Source organism: Hyaena hyaena, unplaced genomic scaffold (genome assembly GCF_003009895.1).
Source record: "Hyaena hyaena isolate Hyena2069 unplaced genomic scaffold, ASM300989v1 scaffold_11, whole genome shotgun sequence".
In the NCBI taxonomy this organism is placed as follows: Eukaryota; Metazoa; Chordata; class Mammalia; order Carnivora; family Hyaenidae; genus Hyaena; species Hyaena hyaena.
Genome location: NW_024080643.1, coordinates 5,336,712 through 5,358,481, shown reverse-complemented (window position 1 = coordinate 5,358,481; position 21,770 = coordinate 5,336,712). Strand labels below are relative to the sequence as shown.

Below are 21,770 nucleotides of genomic sequence, written 5' to 3'. Positions count from 1 at the left end.
CTTTAAAAATAAATAAAATAAACTTGTTAGAGATCTGCGATCCTTTTTTCCTCCCCTTTGGAACGGGACTGTCCATCCTGTGTCTTTCCCACCACTGTATCCTGGAAGAAAAGGATGCGTCTGGGCTCCCAGGTTCCCAGAGGGAGAGGGATTTTGCCCCAGGATAATCCACGCCTTAGATCTTGCTTCTAAATTATAACTGACTTAAAGGGTTCAGATGATGAAATTGGGGGCTTTGAGCTGGCGATTCTTAGATGAGACTTAGAGTTAGCATTGATGCTGACATTGTTAAGACTTTGGGGGATGTTGGGAGAGGGTGAGCGTACTTGGCATCGGGGAAGGTCATGGCTTTGGGAGGATCAGAACAGCCTATTATACAGTGAATTGTGTCTCCCAAACAGAAACGTTCAAGTTCTGTCCCTAGTATCTGTGAACGTGACCTTATTTGGAAACAGGGTCTGTATGGCTGTAATCAGGTTAAGATAAGGGCATATTAGATTAGGGTGGCCCCTAATCCAAAGGACTGGTGTCCTTATCAGAAAAGGGAGGTGTGCACACAGGCAGACATAGAGGAAAGATGGCCAGGTGAGTTCGGGGGTAGAGCCTGGAGGCTTCCTCAAGCCGGGAAATGCCCGGTCCACCAGAAGCTGGAAGGAGCCAAGTAGAACCTTCCTCAGGGGCTTCAGAGGGATGCTGGCCTGGCTGACACCTTGATTTTAGACTCCTAGCCTCCAGCGTCCTGAGACAGGTACTTTCTGTGGTTTTCAACACCCTCGTTCGTGGTGCCTTGTTACAATAATCGCAGGAAAGATTCAAGTTGAGGAAATGGTTTCCTCAACAACTATTTCTTGACCGGAATGGCGATTAAACCTAAGTTAAATGAGCAATGTTTTCTGCAGCTTTCTGGAATGTCCCGTCAGCAACTTCCAACTTGTGCTCGTTACGAAATGGAATGAACACTTGAACACTTGCCTTTCTCCCGGCTGTTCCCCAGCAATTCAGATGCAGGGTAAGACCTTATGTGGCTCCTTCAAGAACCAAAATGACATCAGGACCCTATTCCCATAAGACACTCAACGTGCAAAGGACTCTTCGGATAGGGGGAACGATGAAAAATCATAAATAAATTATAATAAATGCTGCAGGTATTTTTTTTTTTTTAAGATTGTATCTTTAAGTAATCTCTACGCCCAACACGGGGCTTGAACTCACAACCGCGAGGTCGAGAGCTGTGAGGCGTCCCCGGCTGAGCCAGCCAGGCGCCCTAGGGCGAGCGTTTGGTTGCCCCCCTGCCCCCCACGGTTATTACAATGACGAGAGTAATTCGTAGAGTCGAGTCACCAGGAGGTCTTAACCGAGCCTCCCTGACGGTGGTGAGGCGGAGTCGCAAACGCCTCCGTCACTGGCTGAACAGAAGGAAGCCTGTGAAGGTTGTGTCGTCGTCCTCGTCTGCAAACAAGCCGTTGAACCTGTCCCCACCTGCCACCTGCAGCCACACCTCGTCCCCCAGCTTCAGCGGCAGCACGATGCCGCCGGACGCCTGGTCCTCCGAGCTCGTGTAGCCGTCCTTGGTGTGCAGCATTTTCACCCCGTTTCTGACCAGAGACACCTGGACGTTCCGGGAGAACACGGTGATGTGGTAGGTGAAGTAGTAGACCCCGGCCACGTGGCACGTGAACTTCCCCGTGGCCACGTCGTAATGACTGAATTCGTTGTACAGGATCTTGTCAAACTTGACGGGCGCGTCCGGAGCAGGAAACTTGCTCAGGACCGTGAGCCCCACCGTGAAAGCGCTTTTGGGCAAGACCGGAGTCTCGCCGATTTTCCCTTTTTCGCCTCGGTCCCCTTTCCAGCCTCTCAGTCCCCGGACCCCTGGCTCCCCCTGGGGCCCGAGGGGGCCAGCGTCTCCCTTGGGGCCAGGCCTTCCGATGGGGCCCGCAGGGCCAGGCAAACCCGGGGGGCCTGAAGGCCCGCTGTCGCCCCGTAGCCCGTCTGGACCGGTGGGCCCCACGTCACCTTTCTCCCCCTTTTGTCCTCGAGGGCCAGTCTCCCCCCGGAGACCTTTCTCTCCCATGGGACCCACAAAGCCCTTCGGCCCGTGTTTTCCCGGGGGTCCCTGCGAGCCTTGATCCCCTTTGATGCCTTTGGCTTCAACTCTTCCATCTGCTCCTAGGCGGAAAAAGAGAGAACACAGGAAGCGATGGGTGAGACATCCCCTTGCGCCACCAGCTTTGGCTTCTCCGATACTGAGCATATGAGTGGGATACAGGAGTGCAAGTTCGGCACATGCTCAGGGCGGAACGTTAATTTACTTCCTAAATTGCGTGCGCGGCGTACACACCCGCTCACACTCACAATCACACGCGCGCTTGGGTGCCAAACGCCTTCTTACTCCCGTCCGCTGTGTTAGTGTCGGGGTTCACGTTAGAAATCCCAGCCCCGGACTGTCGCGGTCGACTCGGACCGCCAAACCCTGCCGGTCCTCGAGCCCATGGCGTTGGAATAGAGAAACCAACAAAGGCAGATGGACTCCAACTACTTTCAGCGAACCGCCCCTCAGCTCTAGCTCTGTGACTTCCTGTCAAACACCCCTCCCCGGAGTGAACACCGTACGATGTCTTCCTGAAGCGTGGCAGCCACGGGTCTCGGCTGTCCGGTCCGGCCTGCCCAGGCACCGCTGCGTCCCTCTGTTCATCACCGGGCCCTGTCGCCTCCAGCCCCACCCGGGGGAGTGGTGATGAGCACAGGTCCATCCCTCCCTCCTGCACGCACGCGCAAGGGGACACGCTGCTTGGCCACCTCCACCTGTCTCCTCATCTGTAAGACTGGGATCATCATACTACCTCATGTACAGGCTGCGTAGGGAGTCAATATGTGAACAACCGGGCGCCTGGGTGGCTCAGTCGGTTGGACACTCGTTTTGGGCTCAGGTCATGATTGCACGGTTCAGGAGTTGGAGCCCCACATTGGGTTCTGTGCTGACAGTGCAGGGCCTGCGTAGGATTCTCTCTCTCTCCCTCTCTTTGCCCCTCCTGCACACGTGCGCTCTCTCGCTCTCGCTCCCTCTCAAAATAAATAAATAAGCTAACAAAAAATATGTGAAAAGCACATAGCGTGACCTAGCACAAAGTGTCTGCCACTGAGGCCATTCTCCCTGCCCATCAGTCACAAGTGCCAGCGCCCTCCTCACCCTGCCGGGCCCAACTCCAGTGCCACTTCTCGAGGAAGTGTCGCCGAAGCACAGAGTCAGCGTCCCTCCTCAGGGCTCACCCGCTACAACAGGCCTGTGAGCAAAGCCCGCCTCCCGCCTCCCACCTGCCTGTATCTGGCCCACAGGCTGAGCATGGGTTGCACTTTTAAGTGTCACCAGTAATATTCTGCGATACGTGAACCTTATATGGAATCCGGCTTCGGGTTTTCACGGCGCGTCACAGGAACACAGCCCACGTACTTCCACGGCTGCTTCACCCTGCGGTTGTGGCCGCGTGGCCTGGGAACCTGAGATTGTTTACTATCTGGCCCTTGACAGAAGAAGAATCATGAGCTTCTAGAAAGCAAGAGCTGTGTTGCCCTTATTGCTGGATCATCATCGTCAGAGGCTACGAAGGCTACTTGCCCTTGAGCGCCAAATGCTTAAGCCACCACCGATGGCTCAGAAGTAGAGCGCCGTGAAATGGAACACAATTTCTGACCTCGCTCGCCTTTCTCTCCGTTCACTCCATCCTTCCCTGGACCACCAGGATGTCCTGGTTCTCCTAGGTGGGAGAGAAGAGAATGGACAGGACTTAAAATTCTGATTCCGCATTTCCCGACCACCGGTCTCAACGGGGGGTGTAGACTGAAGAGTCCTGGGAGTGTGCCCCGCCCCCCACGCACACACTGTCTTTTGCAGAAGTGCGGGTGGAGAGAGGCAGATGTGAGTTGTGTAATAGAAGTGAATTATGCTGGGGCGCCTGGGTGGCTTAGTCGGTGAAGCGTCCGACTTTCGCTTAGGTCATGATCTCGCGGTTCGTGGGTTCGAGCCCCGCGTCAGGCTCTGTGCTGACTGCCGGCTCAGAGCCTGGAGCCGGTTTCAGTCTGTGACTCCCTCTCTCTCTGACCCTCCCCTGCTCATGCTGTCTCTCTCTCTCTCCTAGAAATAAATAAAACATTAAAAAATTAAAAAAAAAAAAAGAAGTGAATTATGCACTGAATTGAGTGGACATCCCAAGCCCCCAGCTCCAGGAAATGGGACAGGATGGTCACATGTGCCCAGATGATCACAATTACGTTTTTCTCTTGTGAGGGGCGCTTGGGGAGGGACTGACCGTTGGAGGCACTGGGTGGCTTTCTCACTTCTGCCCTTTTCCTATCACGCTCGTGTAGAGTGGAGTGGAAGGTTCACTAGCCTCCTATGAAAGCACAGATGACTCTGGTTACCTGGCACTATCTGGGATGGAAGGGAGGGTTCTGGAAGGGTCTCTCCGGCACCTTAGAGTGGTGGTAAATGTCACTGATTAAGCCAGCCTGGCCAACCCCAATGAGAACATCAGGTAAGTGAAGTTTAGCTGCCCACACACAAGTTTGGAGCCCAGAACAGGCTATCCTGAGCCCCAGCTTCCCAAGTTAAAAGTCAACATCTCTGGAATCAAAGGGAGTCCTTGCTGTAAGGAAGGAGAGTAGAAGCAAAAGATGAGGGAATCACGAAGACACAAGTGTATCCTGTGTACGTATGCACACACACGCATACACCCATGTACACCCACCTGCATGCACATACATGCATACACACTGTGGTCCCAGTGGGAGGGGGAAGCGAGAAGAATGGATTTCAATAAGATTGAGGTTTTGCCATCTACTTGGACTGGGCTTCTTACTACCCAGAAACGAGACTGGTCTAATGCCAAAGAGTGACATGGATTCTACCAGAGATGTTACCCATTGGAGACCCCACGGAGCCGATTTGCAGGGCGGTGGTAAGAGAGATGGCTGGTGACTCTCTGCTTCTGCCAGCCCACCCAACAAATCCCCTGGATTCCCAAATGCCATGAGCAGAGAAACACCTGAAAACACCTGGGTTTTCATTTCAGCTGTGCAGCCGACTCCCATAGTAAGTAATTCGTTCTAATATTCATTTCTCCAAAACTTAACAAAGTCTTTTTAGAGCCCATATTCTGGGGGTCCTGGGGGGCTCAGTCAGTTAAGCGACCAACTCTTGATTACAGCTCGGGTCACAATCTCACAGTTCGTGAAATCGAGCCTTCCCCCATAAGCGTGGAGCCTGCTTGGGATTCTCTCCCCTCTCTGCCCCTCCCCCCCCACCCTCTAAAATAAAATAAACTTTAAAAAAATCCATATTCCAACAGCATCTGCTGGCAAAGCATTCATTTTAGCCTATCCTGAAGTTGCTTTCTGTGTATCGTTTCAACCATTTTTAATATAGTCAGAGGAATATCTAATCTTCTGACAGGATTCTGAAATAGCAAAAGGGTTCTACATATTCGTCCTTAAATTTGATGAAGTTCGCACTATAATGCATTGCTGCGGAAGGTGATGGTGGTTTGCTTTCAGATTCCACAGAGTCCTGAAGTGTCTCCTTCAATTGGGGTGTTTCTATGATAACTGATATCTCATGGTACAGTTTACAGTTGGGATGAGATTCATTCTAATGAATTTCAATGTATTTCCATAGGTCCCATGTCTTAAAAATTTCTAGGTGTTTGTCAGACATCTTGTCAGACCTGACTAGTTCATCCTCATTTTCTCCTGCTCACGCGCAATTGAAAAGTTCACACTGAGAAGAGAAATGAAAACTCTGCTATTTTTGTGTGATTCTTCAACGTTTGCATTATCAAGTCGACCTTCGATCTTTGAGTTTCTGCGGAAGTATCTGCGGGCACCCTTCTGTTTGTGTGAGTTCGATAGTACAATTTGAAAATCCTGTGGGCTGGGCACACGTAACCTCAATTGGCCACAGTACCCTGATGGACAATGAACGGGTGAGGGCCCCTACTCCTCCCATGGGACATGCTTTAGGCCTCAAATGACATGTCCATCTGCAAAGGGACCAAATAAAGCCACCCAAGTCAATTTATATATTAAATATTTTCAAAGCTCAATTTTTTTCTTCCTCTAAAATTATCTTTTATTTTTTTCAATTTTGCCTAATGTCTTATTTTATATTTGAGAAAGAGAGAGATAGAGACAGAGCGCGAGCGGGGGAGGGGCAGAGAGACGGAGACAGAATCCGAAGCAGGCTCCGGGCTCTGAGCTGTCAGCACAGAGCCTGTCACGGGGCTCGAACCCATGAACTGTGAGATTGTGACCTGAGCTGAAGTCAGATGCTTAACTGACTGAGCCCCCCAGGCGCCCTCTAAACTTATCTTTTAAAATGTTTTGATGTCTTTCCCCTGGACCCAGATAGATCATTCTGCTTACGGTGCAGGTATGTGACCCTGTGGTCAGACCCAGGCTCAAGAACCCGGTTCAAGAACCAAGTCTATCAGTCATTGTTATGGAAACCACTCACATACCCTGCCTTTTGCAAATCTCCTTCCCAGAGGCTGTATCCTGTCCCCAGATCCCCAGACCCTGGGGCGGGACCCAACACCTGAGTACAGCTGTGCGGCTTCACTTACCACCTACTTTCGTGTTCCCTGTCCCTCCAGGTCACCTGCCCTGCTGTGTGGCGAGGCACTAACTCTCTCTGCATGGCAGCAAGGAGCTCTCGGCTAAATATTCAGCGATCAGATTTCCCTGTGTGCTCCACGCGCCGAAGCCCCACCACACCTGCACCTGAGGCAGGAAGATCTATGACATCCTCACCAGATCTACAACATCAGACGGCCTGCAGTAGCAGACATGATGGCCAAAGAGCAGGTGTCCCCCAGGTGAGAACGCCCATGCAGGGGGAAGCCGTGTTGGTCTCATCCTGCGCCGCACCTGGAATCCAGCCTGGAGCAGGCGCTCAGTCACCACTTTCCGAGCAATGGGTACACAAATGAAGGAGGGGGGCGGGCGGGTGGTGACGGCACTGGTGATGAACGAGTGGGGGAGGTAAGAGGAACAGAGGGTAAACGGAAGGGTAGCCGAAGGCTACCACGTGCTGAGTACCTGCGTCTCCCTTGTCGCCCTTTGCTCCGTCGCGTCCGTCTCTCCCAGGCAAGCCATTGTGACCCGGATTCCCGGGGACGCCGGGGTGCCCTTGCCTGCACGTGTCCTGTGGGTTCACGCTTCCCAGGCAGATTCCACTCACAAGCAGAAGCAGCCAGATCCTCATGTTTCAGATGACGGAGCTGAACTGAAAGAGGGGAACACAGACCAAAGACGAAAAGCCTTGGTTCCTGGGGCCACAGACGCAGCCTCTCTTCCTCAGTGTGGGACGTGGACCCGCTCCCGATCAACCTTGGTACGAACGGCCAACACAGGTAAGGGGAGAAGCCACTAGCAGACAAAGCTTCCCACAACCAGAAGGCCACTGTTCTTGAAGAGAACACGTTGACTAGGACCACTCTTCACGGCGAACGGTCAAGGAGAAGGCCGAGTTCCAGGTCGGGTACTTCCATTTACCACTCCGCTCCACTTTGGCCAAACCACGTTTTGGAGCCAGAGAAGAGAATAATACTTACTTCTCGGGGCTGCTGTAAAAAACAAACTTGATTACAAAGTGCATGAAAAGTGCATTTTCAATAGTAAAGCAGAGCCAACATTAGCATTGGACTCAGCAACCCCACTTCTGGGTAGACACGCAAAAGAATTCAAAGTGGAGATACTCAACAGATGCTTGTACACCCACATTCACGGCAGCTTCATTCAAAGCTGCCCCAGGGTGGAGACGACCCACACGCCCACTGACACGCGAATGGACGGCAGAATGTGTTACACATACAACAGGATGCCACTCGGTCTTAAAAAGGAAGGACGTTCCGGCATAGGTTCCACAACACGGCTGAACCTTAATGACATTACGCTAAGTGAAATAAACCAGACAGGACAAATACTATGTGATTCCACTCATATGAGGTCCCTAGGGTAGTCACATTCACAGAGACACAAAGCGGAATGGTGGGTGCCAGCAGCTTGGGGAAGGGGAATGGAGGGCTTATGGGGACACAGTTTCAGTTTGGGAAGATGAAAGAGTACTGGAAGCGGATGGTGGGGACCGTTGAAAAATGTGGATGTACTTAATGCCACTGAACTTGATGCTTGAAAGTGGCTAGAATGGTACCTTCTATATAATGTTTGTTTTACCACGATAAAAATAATAAAACAGAATGAAAAAGAGTAAAGCATTCCAAGCTGTCCTACGATGAATAGAAGTATCCTTTGGTTTAAATTTTTAAAATTTTTTTGTTTTATTTTTTATATTTGAGAGAGATAGAGAGACAGCGCGTGAGCAGGGGAGGGGCAGAGACACAGAGACAGAATCTGAAGCAGGCTCCAGGCTCTGAGCTATCAGCACAGAGCCCAATGTGGGGCTCAAACCCACAAGCAGTGAGATCATGACCTGAGCCGAAGTTGGATGCTCAACCAATTGGACCACCCAGGCACCCCTAGAAACCACCGTGGAGAGCACGCGCACACACCGCAAGAGACAAGCAGTTTGCGAAGTACACTTTCAGGCCCCATGACAAGTTTTGGATTTGCTTTCCAGCCCCATCAGGAGTGAGGCCAACTCTGGGTGGTGAGCTTTGCAATGAGATCGAAAGGAGCAGAGAGGCTAGTTAGGCCAAGTGTTGTGGACAAAGAGAACACACAGGCAAGACCCTAAGGCAACGCGCACCCAGAATTCATGGGACCCTCTCGACTACAGCAAATCTCCCCAGGAAGGGGCCCCACATCGATGCCACTCTTTCACGGCACCATGGTAGGGGGCTGCCCTTATTTCTGTCATTGTATGACTAAAACTCTGACTGTATTTTTCTCCTTCCCGTACTCCTGGTACTCAGCATTAAGCCCACAACAGTGTGTTGGATAAATACGTGTTGAATGAAATGAATGTGTTGTGACAAATAGCTTAGGACATAAAACAAGAAATAACATGAGACTCGTGCCACACAGAGGACGGGTTGTGATGGCAGAGAATAGGGGAAGCCCAAGCTTGCTTGCTTGCTTCCTTGCTTCCTTCTCCTTCCTTTCTCTAGCTTCTTTTAACAAGCAGACCAAAATACACCTAGGTTCTAGCTTCCTTTATTATTTTTTTCAGTTTTTAAATTTTTACGTTCTTATTATTTGTTCTTTCCCCACCCCCCCAAATTGACAAGATGAGAAATTCACCCCAAAAGAAAGAACAGGAAGAAATGACAGCCAGGGACTTAATCAATACGGATATAAGTAAGATGTCTAAACTAGAATTTAAAACAATGATAAGGATACTAGCTAGGCTTGAGAAAAGCATAGAGGACACTAGAGAATCCCTTATTGCGGAAATAAAAGGATTAAAAACTAGTCAGGCTGAAATTAAAATTGCTACAACTGAGATGCAAACCTGATTGGATGCCATGGCAATGAGGATGGACAAATCAGAGGAACAAATCAGTGATAGAGAAGAGAAAATTATGGAAAATCATGTAGCTGGAAAAAAGGGGGAAATAAAGGTATTAGACTTAGAGAACTCAGTAACTCCTTACAGCATAATAACACTTGTTTCATAAGAGTCCTAGAAGAAGAGGACAAAGACAAAGGAAGAGAGGTTTATTTGATCAAATTATAGCTGAAAACCTTCCTGATCTGGGGAAGAAAATAGATATTGAAATCCAAGAAGCACAGAGAAATCCCATTTTAAAAAGTTTATTTATTTTGAGAGAAAGTGCACAGGACCAGGGGAGGCGTAGAGAGAGAGAGAGAGAGGAGAGAGACACAGGGCTTGATCTCACAAACCACAAGATCATGACATGAGCCAAAATCAAGAGTTGGGCACTCAACCAACTGAGCCACCCAGGCGCCCCCCAAGAACTCCCATTACATTCATCAAAACCCAGCCATCATCAAGGTACTTAATAGTCAAATTCAGAAAATACATAGACAAAAAAATAGTCAAATTCCCTTCCTGAAAGCAGCAAGGGAAAAGGGAAGACAGATCAGACTGGCAGCAGATCTGTCCACAAAAACGTGGCAGGCCAGAGGAGTGGCAGGAGATATTCAATGTACTGAATGAACAACATATGCAGCCTAGAACACTGTATCCAGCAAGGTTGTCATTCAGAATAGAAGGAGAGATAAAGAGCTTCCCATACAAACAAAAACTAAAGGAGTTCATGACCCCCAACTAGCCCTGCAGTAAATATTCAAGGGGACACTTTGAGTGGGGAAAAGAAGACCAAAAGCAACAAAGGCTAGAAAGGAACAGAAAACATCAGCAGACACACCAACGTTACAGGTAACATGATGGCACTAAATTCATATCTGTCAATAAATACTCTGAATGTAAATGGCCTAAATGCTCCAATCAAAAGACACAGGGTATCAGAATGGAAAAAAAAAGTAAGACCCATCTATATGCTGCCTATAAGAGACTCATTTTAGACCTAAGGGGACATCTGCACATTCAAAGTGAGGGGATGGAAAAAAACCAAAGCGAGAGGATGGAGAATCATCTATCATGCTAACGGACACCAAAAGAAAGCCATATTTATATCAGACAAAGTAGATTTTAATTTTTTTAATGTCAAGGAAGAGGTCAAACTTTCACTACTTGCAGACGACATGATCCTCTATGTAGGAAACCCAAAAGACTCCGCCAAAAAATTGGTAGAACGAAGACATGAGCTCAGCAAGTCACAGGATATAAAATCAACGTAGAGAAATCTATTGCATTTCTATGCATCAATAAAGAAGCAGCAGAAAATGAAATCAAGGAATCGATTGTGTTTACGATTGCACCAACAACCATAAGATAGCTAGGAATGAACCTAACCAAAGAGGTAAAAGATCTGTACTCTGCACACTATAGAACACTTATGGAAGATACTGAAGAGGACACAAAGAAATGGAAAAATATTCCAGGCACATGCATTGGAAAAGCAAACATTGTTAAAATGTCTATACTACCCAAAGCAATCTACACATTGAATGCAATTCCTATCAAAATACCACCAGCAGTTTTCACAGAGCTAGAACAAACAATCCTAAAGTTTGTATGGAAGCACAAAAGACCCCGAATTGCCAAAGCAATCCTGAAAAAGCAAAGCTAGGGGCATCACTCCAGACTTCTGGCGATATTACAAAGCTGTAGTGATCAGGACAGTACGACACAATCATGAAAACAGACACATAGATCAATGGGGCAGAATAAAAAGCCCAGAAAGGGACACACAACTCTATGGTTAGCTCATCTTTGACAAAGCAGGAAGGAATATCCATTGGAAAAAAGATAGTCTTTTCAACAAATGGTGTTGGGAAAACTGGACAGTGACACAGAGAAGAATGAACCTGGACCACTTTCTTACACCATACACAAACATAAATTCACAGTGTATGCAAGACCTAAATGTGAGACAGGAAACCAACCAACAAACTCTTTGACCTCGGTCGCAGCAACTTCTTACGAGACACATCTCCAGAGGCAAGGGAAACAAAAGCAAACATGAACTATTGGGACTTTATCAAGACAAAAGCTTCTGCACAGGGAAGGAAACAACCAACAATACTGAAAAACAGTGTACGAAATGGGAGAAGATATTTGCAAATGACACATCTGATAAACAGTTAGTATCCAAAATCTATAAAGAAATTATCAAACTCAACACCCAAAAAACAACTAATCTAGTGAAGAAATATGCAGAAGACATGAATCGACATTTTTCCAAAGAAGATATTCGGATGGTAAGAGACACATGAAAAGATGCTCAACATCACTCACCGTCACATAAATATACGTCAAAATCCTGATGAGATATCACCTCACACCTGTCAGAATGGCTGAAGTTAACAGCACAGGAAACAACACATGTTGGCAAGGATGTGGAGAAAGGGTGTAACCCTTTTACACCATTGGTGGGAATGCAAACTGATGCAGCCGCTCTGGAAAACAGTATGGAGGTTCCTCAAAAGGTTACAAATAGAACTACTCTATGATCCAATAACTGCACTACTAGGCATTTACTCAAAGGATACAAAAATACAGATTCAAAGGGACACATGCACCCTGATGTTTTTAGCATTACTATCAACAATAGTCAAATTAATGGAAAGAACCCAAGTGTCCATCGTCTGATGAATGGATAAAGAAGATGTGATACAGGGGTGCCGATGTTGGCTCAGGTCACGATCTCATGGTTCGTGGGTCCAAGCCCCGTATTGGGCTCTGTGCTGACAGCTCGGAGCCTGGAGCCTGCTTCAGATTCTGTAATTCCCTCTCTCTCTCTCTCTCTGCCCCTCCCTTGCTCACATTCTGTGTCTCTCAAAGTAAACAGAAAAAACTTTTTTTAATTAAAAAAAGAAAGAAGTGGTATAGATATACAACGGAATATTACTCAGCCATCAAAAAAGAAATGAAGGGGCGCCTGGGTGGCTTAGTCGGTTAAGCATCTGACTTTTGCTTGGGTCATGATCTCACGATTCGTGGGTTCGAGCCCCGCGTCGGGCTCTGTGCTGACAGCCAGCTCCGAGCCTGGAGGCTATTTCAGAGTCTGTGACTCCCTCTCTCTCTGACCCTCCCCTGCTCACGCTCTTTCTCCTAGAAATAAAAAAAAAAAAAAAAAAAAGAAATGAAATCTTGCCATCTGCAATGACATGAATGGAGTCAGAGGATATTATGCTAAGCCAAGTAAGTCAGAGAAAGACAAATGCCACATGACTTCACTCATATGTGGGAATAGGAAACAAAACAGATGGACATATAGGAGGGGAAAAAGAGAGAGGGACACAAATCATAGAAACACTTAACGACAGAGAACAAACTGAGGAAGGAGGGAGATGGGCTGGTGGGCGGCGGCTACTGGGGACACTTGTTATGACGAGCACTGGGTGTTGTACGTAAGGGATGAATCACCAATATTACGCTATGTGTTAACTCACATAATTTAGATTAAAATTTGGAGGAAAAAAAATAACAACATGAGGCTAGTGAAGCAGGTCACAACCCAGATCCTCATACGGGGCTGAGGGCGACGTCCATTTGCACAACCTTTCAGATAAAGAGAAAAGACATTTGTATCTTAAACCCAGTGATCTCATGCCGGAAATTCTTCTTAGTAACCCAAAACGTGTTTGCCAAAGATATTAACCACAGCATTACCTGTAAAAGGGAGAAAGCGTGTGCTGCGTAATGTGCTACCATCGGTGGTTCTTAAGTAGTTATGTAACTCCTGAAATAATTATGAAGGTCATGTAGAAATATGTGAAAGATATATGTTGTGTTTAATTTAACATTATTTTTAAATGTTTCTTTTTGAGAGAGAGAGAGACAGAGACAGAGCATGAGCAAGGGAGGGGCAGAGAGAGCGAGGAGGACATCAAATCTGAAGCAGCTCCAGGCCCAGAGCTGTCAGCACAGAGCCCAATGCAAGGCTCGAACTCCCAAACTGTGAGATCATGACCTGAGCCAGAGTCAGATGCTTAACCAACTGAGCCCCCCAGGTGCCCTGATGTTGTGTTGAATTTTTAAAAAGCAGACTTAAATGGCGTGCACATCATGAATCACATAGGTACCTATGTAATTATACATGCATATCGACAAAAACCAGGTCCAAATATATCCAAATGAATATGGTTGCTTTAGAAAAGCAGGGCTATGGGAGTTTTTCCTTTTTAAAATAATGCTTTTTTACAGGGTCTATTAAAGTATTTCTAGATAAATATTTTTAAAACCAGCAAGACTTGCCATCCAAAGGATGATATCGCCATCTTATGGAAGCTTCTAAATATCACAGGGTCCGGTTTGATGGCAAAGGAAGTACTTTTAGAAAAGGAAATACAGATGTTTCCCTTTGAAGTCACAAACTTACGCCATTTCAGGAAGTTGAGTTGTTTTCTTAGAGCCAAATTCCATAAACCATGTACACCATCCTCTTCGGTTTAACTCAGAAGCGACTGGTCGTAGTTGAATCTACATGGCGCAAACCAACCTCTGTGAAGGGATCTACATTGTTCCTTTTTAATTTTTTCAAATGTGTTACAGTTATTCCAATAATAAAAGGATCATAAAGTCATAAAGCGGTCACAGTGGGGATAAACTCCATTTTGTCCTCCAGCTAGGGAGGAGGTAACATCTATCTTTCCGTAATTTCTCTTTTAAAAATTATTTTAATGTTTATTTGAGAGAGAGAGAGAGAGAGAAGCAGGGAGGAGGAGACACAGAATTTGAAGCAGGCTCCAGGCTCGGAGCTGTCAGCACAGAGCCTGATGTGGGGCTTGAACCCACGAGCCATGAGATCATGACCTGAGCCGGAGTTGGATGCTTAACAGACCCGGCCACCCAGGCGCCTCTGTCATTTCTTCCTCTAGTTTTGAGCACTTGCTTAGACCTCATGTCGAGCACATAGACAACCTTCAACAAATGATTTTGAATAAGCAAATAAGCTTTGCTCCCAAAGAGCAGTAAAAAAAAGTTATGGCACCATCTCGAATAAGAAAATTCAGAAGGGGGACGCCTGGGTGGCTTAGTCGGTTCAGCGTCCGACTTTCGCTTAGGCCATGATCTCGCGGTTCGTGGGTTCGAGCCCCGTGTCGGGCTCTGTGCTGACTGCCAGGTCAGAGCCTGGAGCCTGTTTCAGAGTCTGTGACTCCCTCTCTCTGTGACCCTCCCCTGCTCACGCTGTCTCTCTCTCCTAGAAATAAATAAAAATATTTAAAAAAAAAAAAAAAAAGAAAATTCAGAAGGAAGTGAGGCCTTGCACAAGGAATGCAGTAGACATTAAGATGTTATCTGTCAAAATAAAAACTTACATTTGTGCTTCTTACAAAGCCATAAACTGGATCCTCAGTTTCATTAGTTCAGCCCACAATTGGTGCACTCAGCTTTTAATTTCTGTTTCTCCAGAATGCACAGAGCTAGGACCCCTCATCTCCGTCTTGCCCTCCCTGTCCCCCTTCCCTTCTCCTAACTGGATCACTGCCACCCCCACCCCAGCTCCACCCTGCTCCTAGGCTAGGGAGCACTTATTAGGCGCCACCCTAGGGTATAAGCGTTCTGAGGACTGCATCTTTCCACTTGCTTATTTTCAGTATGTCACAGGCAATTCTTTGTTGAATGATTAACTTTAGAAACGTACATCCTGGCTCCACATGTGTGGAAAGCATCACTCAGGGACGTGGCTGGGTATTAACTCTAATTCAGGTCGATGCCTTCGGTGCAGATCGCTAGTTTCTCCAACCCCCCTCCCCTCCTCGCTCCTTGTGATAGAGATTTGAGGTGGCTGAGGCTGCCCGCAGCGGACATTTCCCAGCCTCCCTTGCAGCAGCCTGGGAAGCACAAGGAACCTAGATTCCGGCCAGTGGGACGTGGACATAAAGGACCTGTGCAGGGACCTCAGGCCCGAAGCGGGGGGCTGTAGCCGCCTGGGCCCCTCGCCCCTTCCCGCGGCCGGACTGTGTCCCGCAGGGAGGGAGACGTCTCGGACGCCTTGGAAGAGGGCAGCAGTCCAGGGACAGGAAAGCTCTGGTCTCTGAGGCCACACGGACCAGCCCCGCCCTCCAGCCCATCTTTGACACGAGAGAGAAGTGCTCTGCAAACCTGCTGCAGCCACTGTTATTTGGGGGTCTCTTTCCCGACTGCTAAGCCAGGCGTCTGCTGGCAAAGGTGAGAGCCCATCCACGTGAGGGAGGTGTGTGGGCGTGTGGAGTCACCCAGTCGTCAGAGTCGCTGGCACTTGGGTATACAGCCCTTTGGGTCCCGATCTGACCACAGTCGCTGCCTGAGACAGATCGTACAGGCATGTGACCGCGGAGGGAGTGGACGCAATCCTCCTGGAACGCAGAGTTCACGGGGTGAAGGACCCTGGGACTCCGCTGTGGCCCCACAAACCTGATCACCGCCCCGGGGGTGGGGGTGGGGCGCAAAGGAGTTCGGAGTTACTGTCTTTTAGACCCCCCGCCCCCCCACCGCAGGTCCCAACTGAACTTATTTCTGCGTTGTTTCTCCTTTGCTCCACCTGTAGGTCTTCACTGCTGAATTTCTGGAAACCCGGTCGCTCCGTTTAACAACAGACCCGCCCAGAACCCAGCTGAGCACTCGGTACTGGGTCCCCCGCCCCCGAGCTGCTTCGCTGCTTGTCACATGCGAGACATGAAATGACCCCCAAACCCCTCCCGGATTTGACACTTTCAGAATCTCCAGACCAAAAGATTTTTTGCTCATCAAATACGTTTTCTTCCATGTGCCCTGAACATTGTACACGTTACGTATTTCTTCTTTAACATACATCGAGGGGCTTGTCTCCAAGCTGCGCCATGTAGATTAGTAAGGACACCCACACACATAAACATGGGCATGCTGAAATGTGTGCCAAGTAACCCACGAGCTTCTCTAGAAAGCTCTCTAGGAAGGTCTGCTCTCCTTACGCTTCCTCCTCTAGTTTCCCAGCCAGTCCTCAGCGTTCTGGAAGGGGAACATCAAAATCTGCTTTAGTCTCCGGCTCACCGTCGTCCTCGAGAATCAAGTGTGGAGCCAGCCTGCTCCTTTCCCGCCCAAGGCGCGGCAGACAGCTGCCTACTTCGCAAATAACGAAGCCCACGGATTAGGTAAGACGTGTTTTAGGACTCCGATGCCTCAACCTGAACTTAAAGCAATTGTTTCCTACCGCACTTACCTGAAGCCCAGGGCCGCAGGCTGCACCCAGCTGCTGCTTAAAGCAGGAATCGAGGGCTAACTAAATACAATCCCGCCTTCCTGCCATAGAATTCCCTAGTGGGTGTATCTGCAAAACAGCAGGAAGGGGGAGGGAACCGAGTAAGGCACAAGATGTTTTGGAAGAACTTCAAAAATTGCAGCCAGGCTGGAGTCAGGTAGCATCTTCTACGGGTATCAGTTCAGAAAACGTGGCTTCCCTCTATCCCCACCCCCATCCTTTTTAATAAAGGGAGAGCGAGCGAGGCACCCGTCCCAGTCTGGGAGAAGGAATCCCCGCAGCAGGTGTCTTTGCATAAAGTGATATTTGTGTCCTTGCTTGAGCGGCCTCCCCGCTGACCTTGGGCCAGTCACGGGCCAGCAGGACCCAACTGCAGACGAACAGATTATTGGGATCCCAGATCACTGGAATGGGCTTCATTTAATGAGAGCTCTCAAACTTCTGTGTTGGTCTTTGATTTTAGGCACCGTGTGTCCATTGGTATTTAATGGACATTCTCTTCACACGCGCGCACACACACACACACACACGCACATACAATTTCTTTTGCCATGTAATTGTTGGGCCGGCTGAGAGGTGGGGCAGAGACACCACAGAATGGCAGACCTTCTTAAGATGGCTGACCTTCCCGCCACTACATCAGTGGCCGTTACTACATCAGTGGGAAACAGAAATTTAAACCTTCCAACCCTGGGCTTGCCAGTCAAGAGACTGCCCCTGTTATCTGAACCCCCACTAACAGGCTATAAAACCCCACCACCACCCAACCAGGCCGCGACTTCCCCGACTCCCCTCGCTCTGGAGTCGCGGAACCTCGCCCGGGGACACAGGCAATAAAACTGTCCCCGTAAATTCTCTCGCCTTGGCTGAGGGTGCAGGCAATAAAACTCCTTCTGCGGAACCTTTTGCCTTGGAGTCTTTTTTCACTCAAAAACCTTACAGTAATCATTAGCTTTTCATTTCTCCCCATCAGTTTATGAACATGGATTCTAACTTAGAATTAGCATCAGGAGGGGGCACCTGGGTGGCTCAGTCAGTTGAGCGTCTGACTTCGGCTCAGGTCATGATCTCTCAGTTCGTGGGTTCAGGCCCCGCGTCGGGCTCTGTGCTGACAGCTCAGAGCCTGGAGCCTGTTTCAGATTCTGTATCTCCCTCTCTTTCTGACCCTCCCCTGCTCACACTGTCTCTCTCTCTCTCTCTCTCAGAAATAAATAAAACATTAAAAAAAATAAAGTTTAAAGAATTAGCATCAGGAGGACACACGTACACAGCTGCTTTTCAGAGGTGTTGGGAACCCACTGGGAGAACCTAGGTGCACCGCAGAGGCCACCCGGAGAATGGGGAACGCGGGTCGGGCAAGTCCGTTGCACAGAGGTCACACGCTCTCTACTTGCCTCCACTGCCTCATCGGTGCCGCAGGCAAAGCCATACCAGCATCACAGGACAGCGGCACCACTTAATTTGGCAACGTAACTCAGCCCCGCTTCCCTTCCATCACCCATAGCCTGACCTCTGGAGCCCTAAATGCACCCCGACACCTCCCGTCATTCCCTAGTGGCGGCGGGTGGGGGGGGCTCAGCATTTGCCCCGCTGACAGCTCCCCCTCCTTGCGCTGTGGCTGCCCCCAGCCTGCCCCACCCTCTCTCATCAGTACCAGTTCATGCACTGGTCTCTCTAGGTCCACTCTCCACCCTTTCCTTGCTGCTTCCTGCCCAGGGGTCTGAGCNCCCCCCCCCCCCCCCCCCCCCCCCGCCTCCACCCAGGCTTCTCCCGTCCTCTTCCTCTGCCCGTTCGTTCTCTGGGGGTGCTCCCAGGTCGCGCCCCCCCCTTCAGGGCTCTTCTCTCTGCTGCCTCTCACCTCTGGAGCTGCACACGGCACTGCCCTATCCGCCGGGTAGCCCGGAAAGTCACACGGGCCCCGCCAACCCGGCCGTTTTCCGGGTCCGTCGATGGCAGCAGCGCCCAGCCGTCGCCCCAGGGCAGGACTGGGGAACCACATCTCCTCTCGGGGGCTGTGTGACGGTCACGGCTGAACACCCTTCACGTCCAGCCGCCCTCCTTCCCCGCTCTCTCTGCTGGACGCGGTCTCCCCAGTCACCTCCTGCTCTGGCGCGAAATCCGCCCTTTGCCGACACTGGGATGAGCTGAGCAAATTTTTTTTTGTTTGCCTGTTTGCCTACGAAATGAACTCCCAGAACCTCAGGCTGGTTGGCAGGCCCTCCGGGATCCAGCTTCTACCACTTCGGTTTCTCACACGACTCATCAGTTTGATTCACGTGACACGCGCAGGGCCCTCCGCGCTGGGTTGGCCTCCAGGATTCCGCCTGGGCCTTGCCTCCTGGGCCACCTCCCCAACCGGACACTTGCCAGAGGAAAGGACTCCACTCCCTGAAGGCTGTGACCTGAACACCGCCCCCCCCCCCCCACCGGGTGGTCGCATAGTTCATGACCGATGTCAATTACACCTTTAGGAACGGTCTTCCCTCTCGGGCTACACGCTCCTTGGGAGGATTACCGGCCTCAGCTCGCCTCCCCGATGCACGAGGCAGGCTGCACTCCTGCTAGATCATCTGCCCCTCAGCTCTTCTGGAAAGTTCCCTCCGGCTGCCCCCTTCTCACCTCCTCCTACATAGGGCACCAGCCTGCTCCCTGGGAGCCACCCTGGAGACGCCTTTCCGATTCCCGTGTTCACCCTCCCCCATGCTCTGCCCCTAAGCGGTCTCCCCTTCCAGTGCAGCCCCCGGAAAGGGATCAGGTCAGTTTGGGAAGTAGGTGGACGTTAAGGGTAAACAAACAGTGGGGACTGGGCTGCTGGGCAACCCTCATAGGAATACTTTTCTGATTACAGTCGCCCCAGACAATGGGCTATTTACTTAACTCCTCGGAGCTGTTAATCAGAGAAGGAAATTCGCGCAGTTTCCCCGCCCCCAGAGGGCAAGCAAGCAGCGGATCTCCTGGTGCCGCGGCTGATCTCCACCCGGAGTGAAAGGTGTGCAAAGGCACGTGCGGCTCGTCTACCGTCCAGCCGCGAGCTGCTCCTACAAAGGAGAGCTTTTCACTCCGGGTGGAGCTTTCCCGGTCTCATGTCGTGTGGGGCCTTTTTTCAGTCAGGTGGCTCCTCCCTGTTCCCCCGGGGGCCCTTCCTCTCCTACGTGTCCAGTGGTTTAAGCCCGATCACTCGGGGTGAATTCTTACTGAGAGGACATCTATCACTGTCCAGTCAGGAAAGGGCTGTACATCCAGAAACGCTCCTAATGCTCAATTTCCATTAAAAAAAAAAATTACAGGGGCGCCTGGGTGGCTTAGTCGGTTGAGCGTCCGACTTTCGCTTAGGTCATGATCTCGCGGTTCGTGGGTTCGAGCCCCGCGTCAGGCTCTGTGCTGACTGCCAGCTCGGAGCCTGGAGCCTGTTTCAGAGTCTGTGTCTTCCTCTCTCTCTGACCCTCCCCTGCTCACGCTGTCTCTCTCTCTCCTAGAAATAAATTTAAAAAATTTAAGAAAAAAGACAGGTAGATGATAGATGGATGGATAGATACAAATATAGATAGACAGATAGGTAATTTGAGTTTTAATTACTAAAGGCTAACCAGAGAAATCAGGACAGATACAGGGTAGGGATTGGAATCACAACTAAACATTATCCCCACACAAGAGGAATTACCCTCATTGTCATTACTGGATTACTTAATTCCTGCATTCTCATCCCCTGGGCATGCTCTGTGAGCCATTCACTGTGAACACGATCACCACGTTGCGGTGTGCAAGCATCTTGTCACCACTTAAAGGAGGAAGGATCACAGTTTGCTTCTAGAGTCATAACAGAAGCAAGTTTAAAATAAATGCAAAGACCTAAAGGAATCAAAATGCACACAAAGTCAGAGCTTAACAAGCACTTTGTAAAAAGCAAGTTGCTTTGCGCAGAACGTTTGGAACTTGTGAGGGCTTTGAAGGACCCTGTACTCGCACAGTCTTCCTGGACGCTTTTCATCCCGTTCTTCACACTTGGCATAAACCTCGTACTTCTTGATTTAATTTAGGTTTTTAACTTCTGACACTTCCCTTGCAACTGTGAAGGAACTTTTGAGAAAGAAACCAAAACAGCTGTGCAAACATAAGATGTTGGAAAATCAAATGTTTTCTGATAAATATTGATTTAAGTGAGGGGAAAGGTGGTGCAGACTGGCAAAGCAGAAGCTGATGTATTTATAGTAATTAAGTCCACCCTTATCATTACCAGCACTTCCTTCCACATCCAGTAAACAGCCACATGGGGCAATCACACCGTGAAAGTCACGCTTCGTCACACATTCCCGTGTGGGCTTTGTGAGTTTTTAATTCTCTTTCTCTCAAGCCCTTTAGAAGTATACCTCTGAACACCTAACAGTGTTTGATGCTTAATGTTCAACTCCGTTAAGCAGCTGGAAGCTTCCTAAATGAAACACAGGAGGCTTTCTACTTCTGGAACTCTGAGATCTGGTGACAAGTCCTCAAAAGTATAGGACTCCAGTTGGTATGCCTTCCTGCTGAGAACTGAAAGATACACCACGTCAAAAAGCCTCTGAGGGGTGGTCTGTATCTATTGAGAACAGGTCCCCCTCGCCGTGGCCAGGCACAACCTTGCCATCGGGGTAGGTGATAGAATTCAGGCAGAAGCCAAGGCAGGGCATGATCCTGTCTGCGCAGACATGGTGAACACTCAATGACATCACACGCAGCCAGCTGAAAAGTGACACTTTCTACCCCACATTACTGTTCTCCTAAAGAAGTTTTCTTCATGACGGTCTCTGTGCATTCTTCTCAGAGGAAAAGATCTGAAACAGGTCCAGATCAAAGCCTTCGACAAAAATGCATAGGAAGAAAGACATCAAAGCCTCTAGTGGGGCACCGGGGTGGCTCAGCTGGTTAACCATCTGACTCTTCCTGACGTAGGCTCAGGTCATGATCTCATGGTTTGTGAATTCGAGCCCCACGTCAGACTCTGTGCTGACAATGTGGAGCCTACTT

At 49.4% G+C, this 21,770-nt stretch overlaps 1 protein-coding gene across 4 annotated transcripts; it reads right to left on the bottom strand.

The window, feature by feature from the left end:
- Positions 1 to 1,227: 1,227 nt before the first annotated feature.
- On the bottom strand, positions 1,228 to 16,948 carry LOC120247445 (complement C1q and tumor necrosis factor-related protein 9A). Of its 4 annotated transcripts, none has more exons than XM_039255359.1 (4): positions 16,728 to 16,945; positions 7,093 to 7,279; positions 3,693 to 3,755; positions 1,228 to 2,169 (listed from the first exon to the last, which is right to left on the bottom strand). In XM_039255359.1, the coding sequence occupies exons 2-4, from the start codon at positions 7,256 to 7,258 to the stop codon at positions 1,400 to 1,402; spliced, it is 999 nt and encodes a 332-aa protein (XP_039111290.1). In that variant the 5' UTR covers positions 7,259 to 7,279; positions 16,728 to 16,945; the 3' UTR covers positions 1,228 to 1,399. The 4 variants fall into 4 exon arrangements, with proteins under 4 accessions (XP_039111290.1, XP_039111302.1, XP_039111296.1 ...); XM_039255371.1 differs by lacking the exon at positions 16,728 to 16,945 and adding an exon at positions 16,040 to 16,059; XM_039255365.1 differs by lacking the exon at positions 16,728 to 16,945 and adding an exon at positions 7,384 to 7,593.
- Positions 16,949 to 21,770: the final 4,822 nt, after the last annotated feature.

Bases quoted from the DNA above. Each gene is read 5' to 3' on its own strand.
- LOC120247445 (XM_039255359.1), bottom strand. From the start codon at position 7,258: ATGAGGATCTGGCTGCTTCTGCTTGTGAGTGGAATCTGCCTGGGAAGC. The intron at 3,756-7,092 runs GTACTCAGCACG...TCTCCCACCTAG, and splicing joins GGGCGACAAGGGAGACGCAG to GAGAACCAGGACATCCTGGT. The intron at 2,170-3,692 runs GTCAGAAATTGT...TTTTCCGCCTAG, and splicing joins CGGAGAGAAAGGCGAGCGAG to GAGCAGATGGAAGAGTTGAA.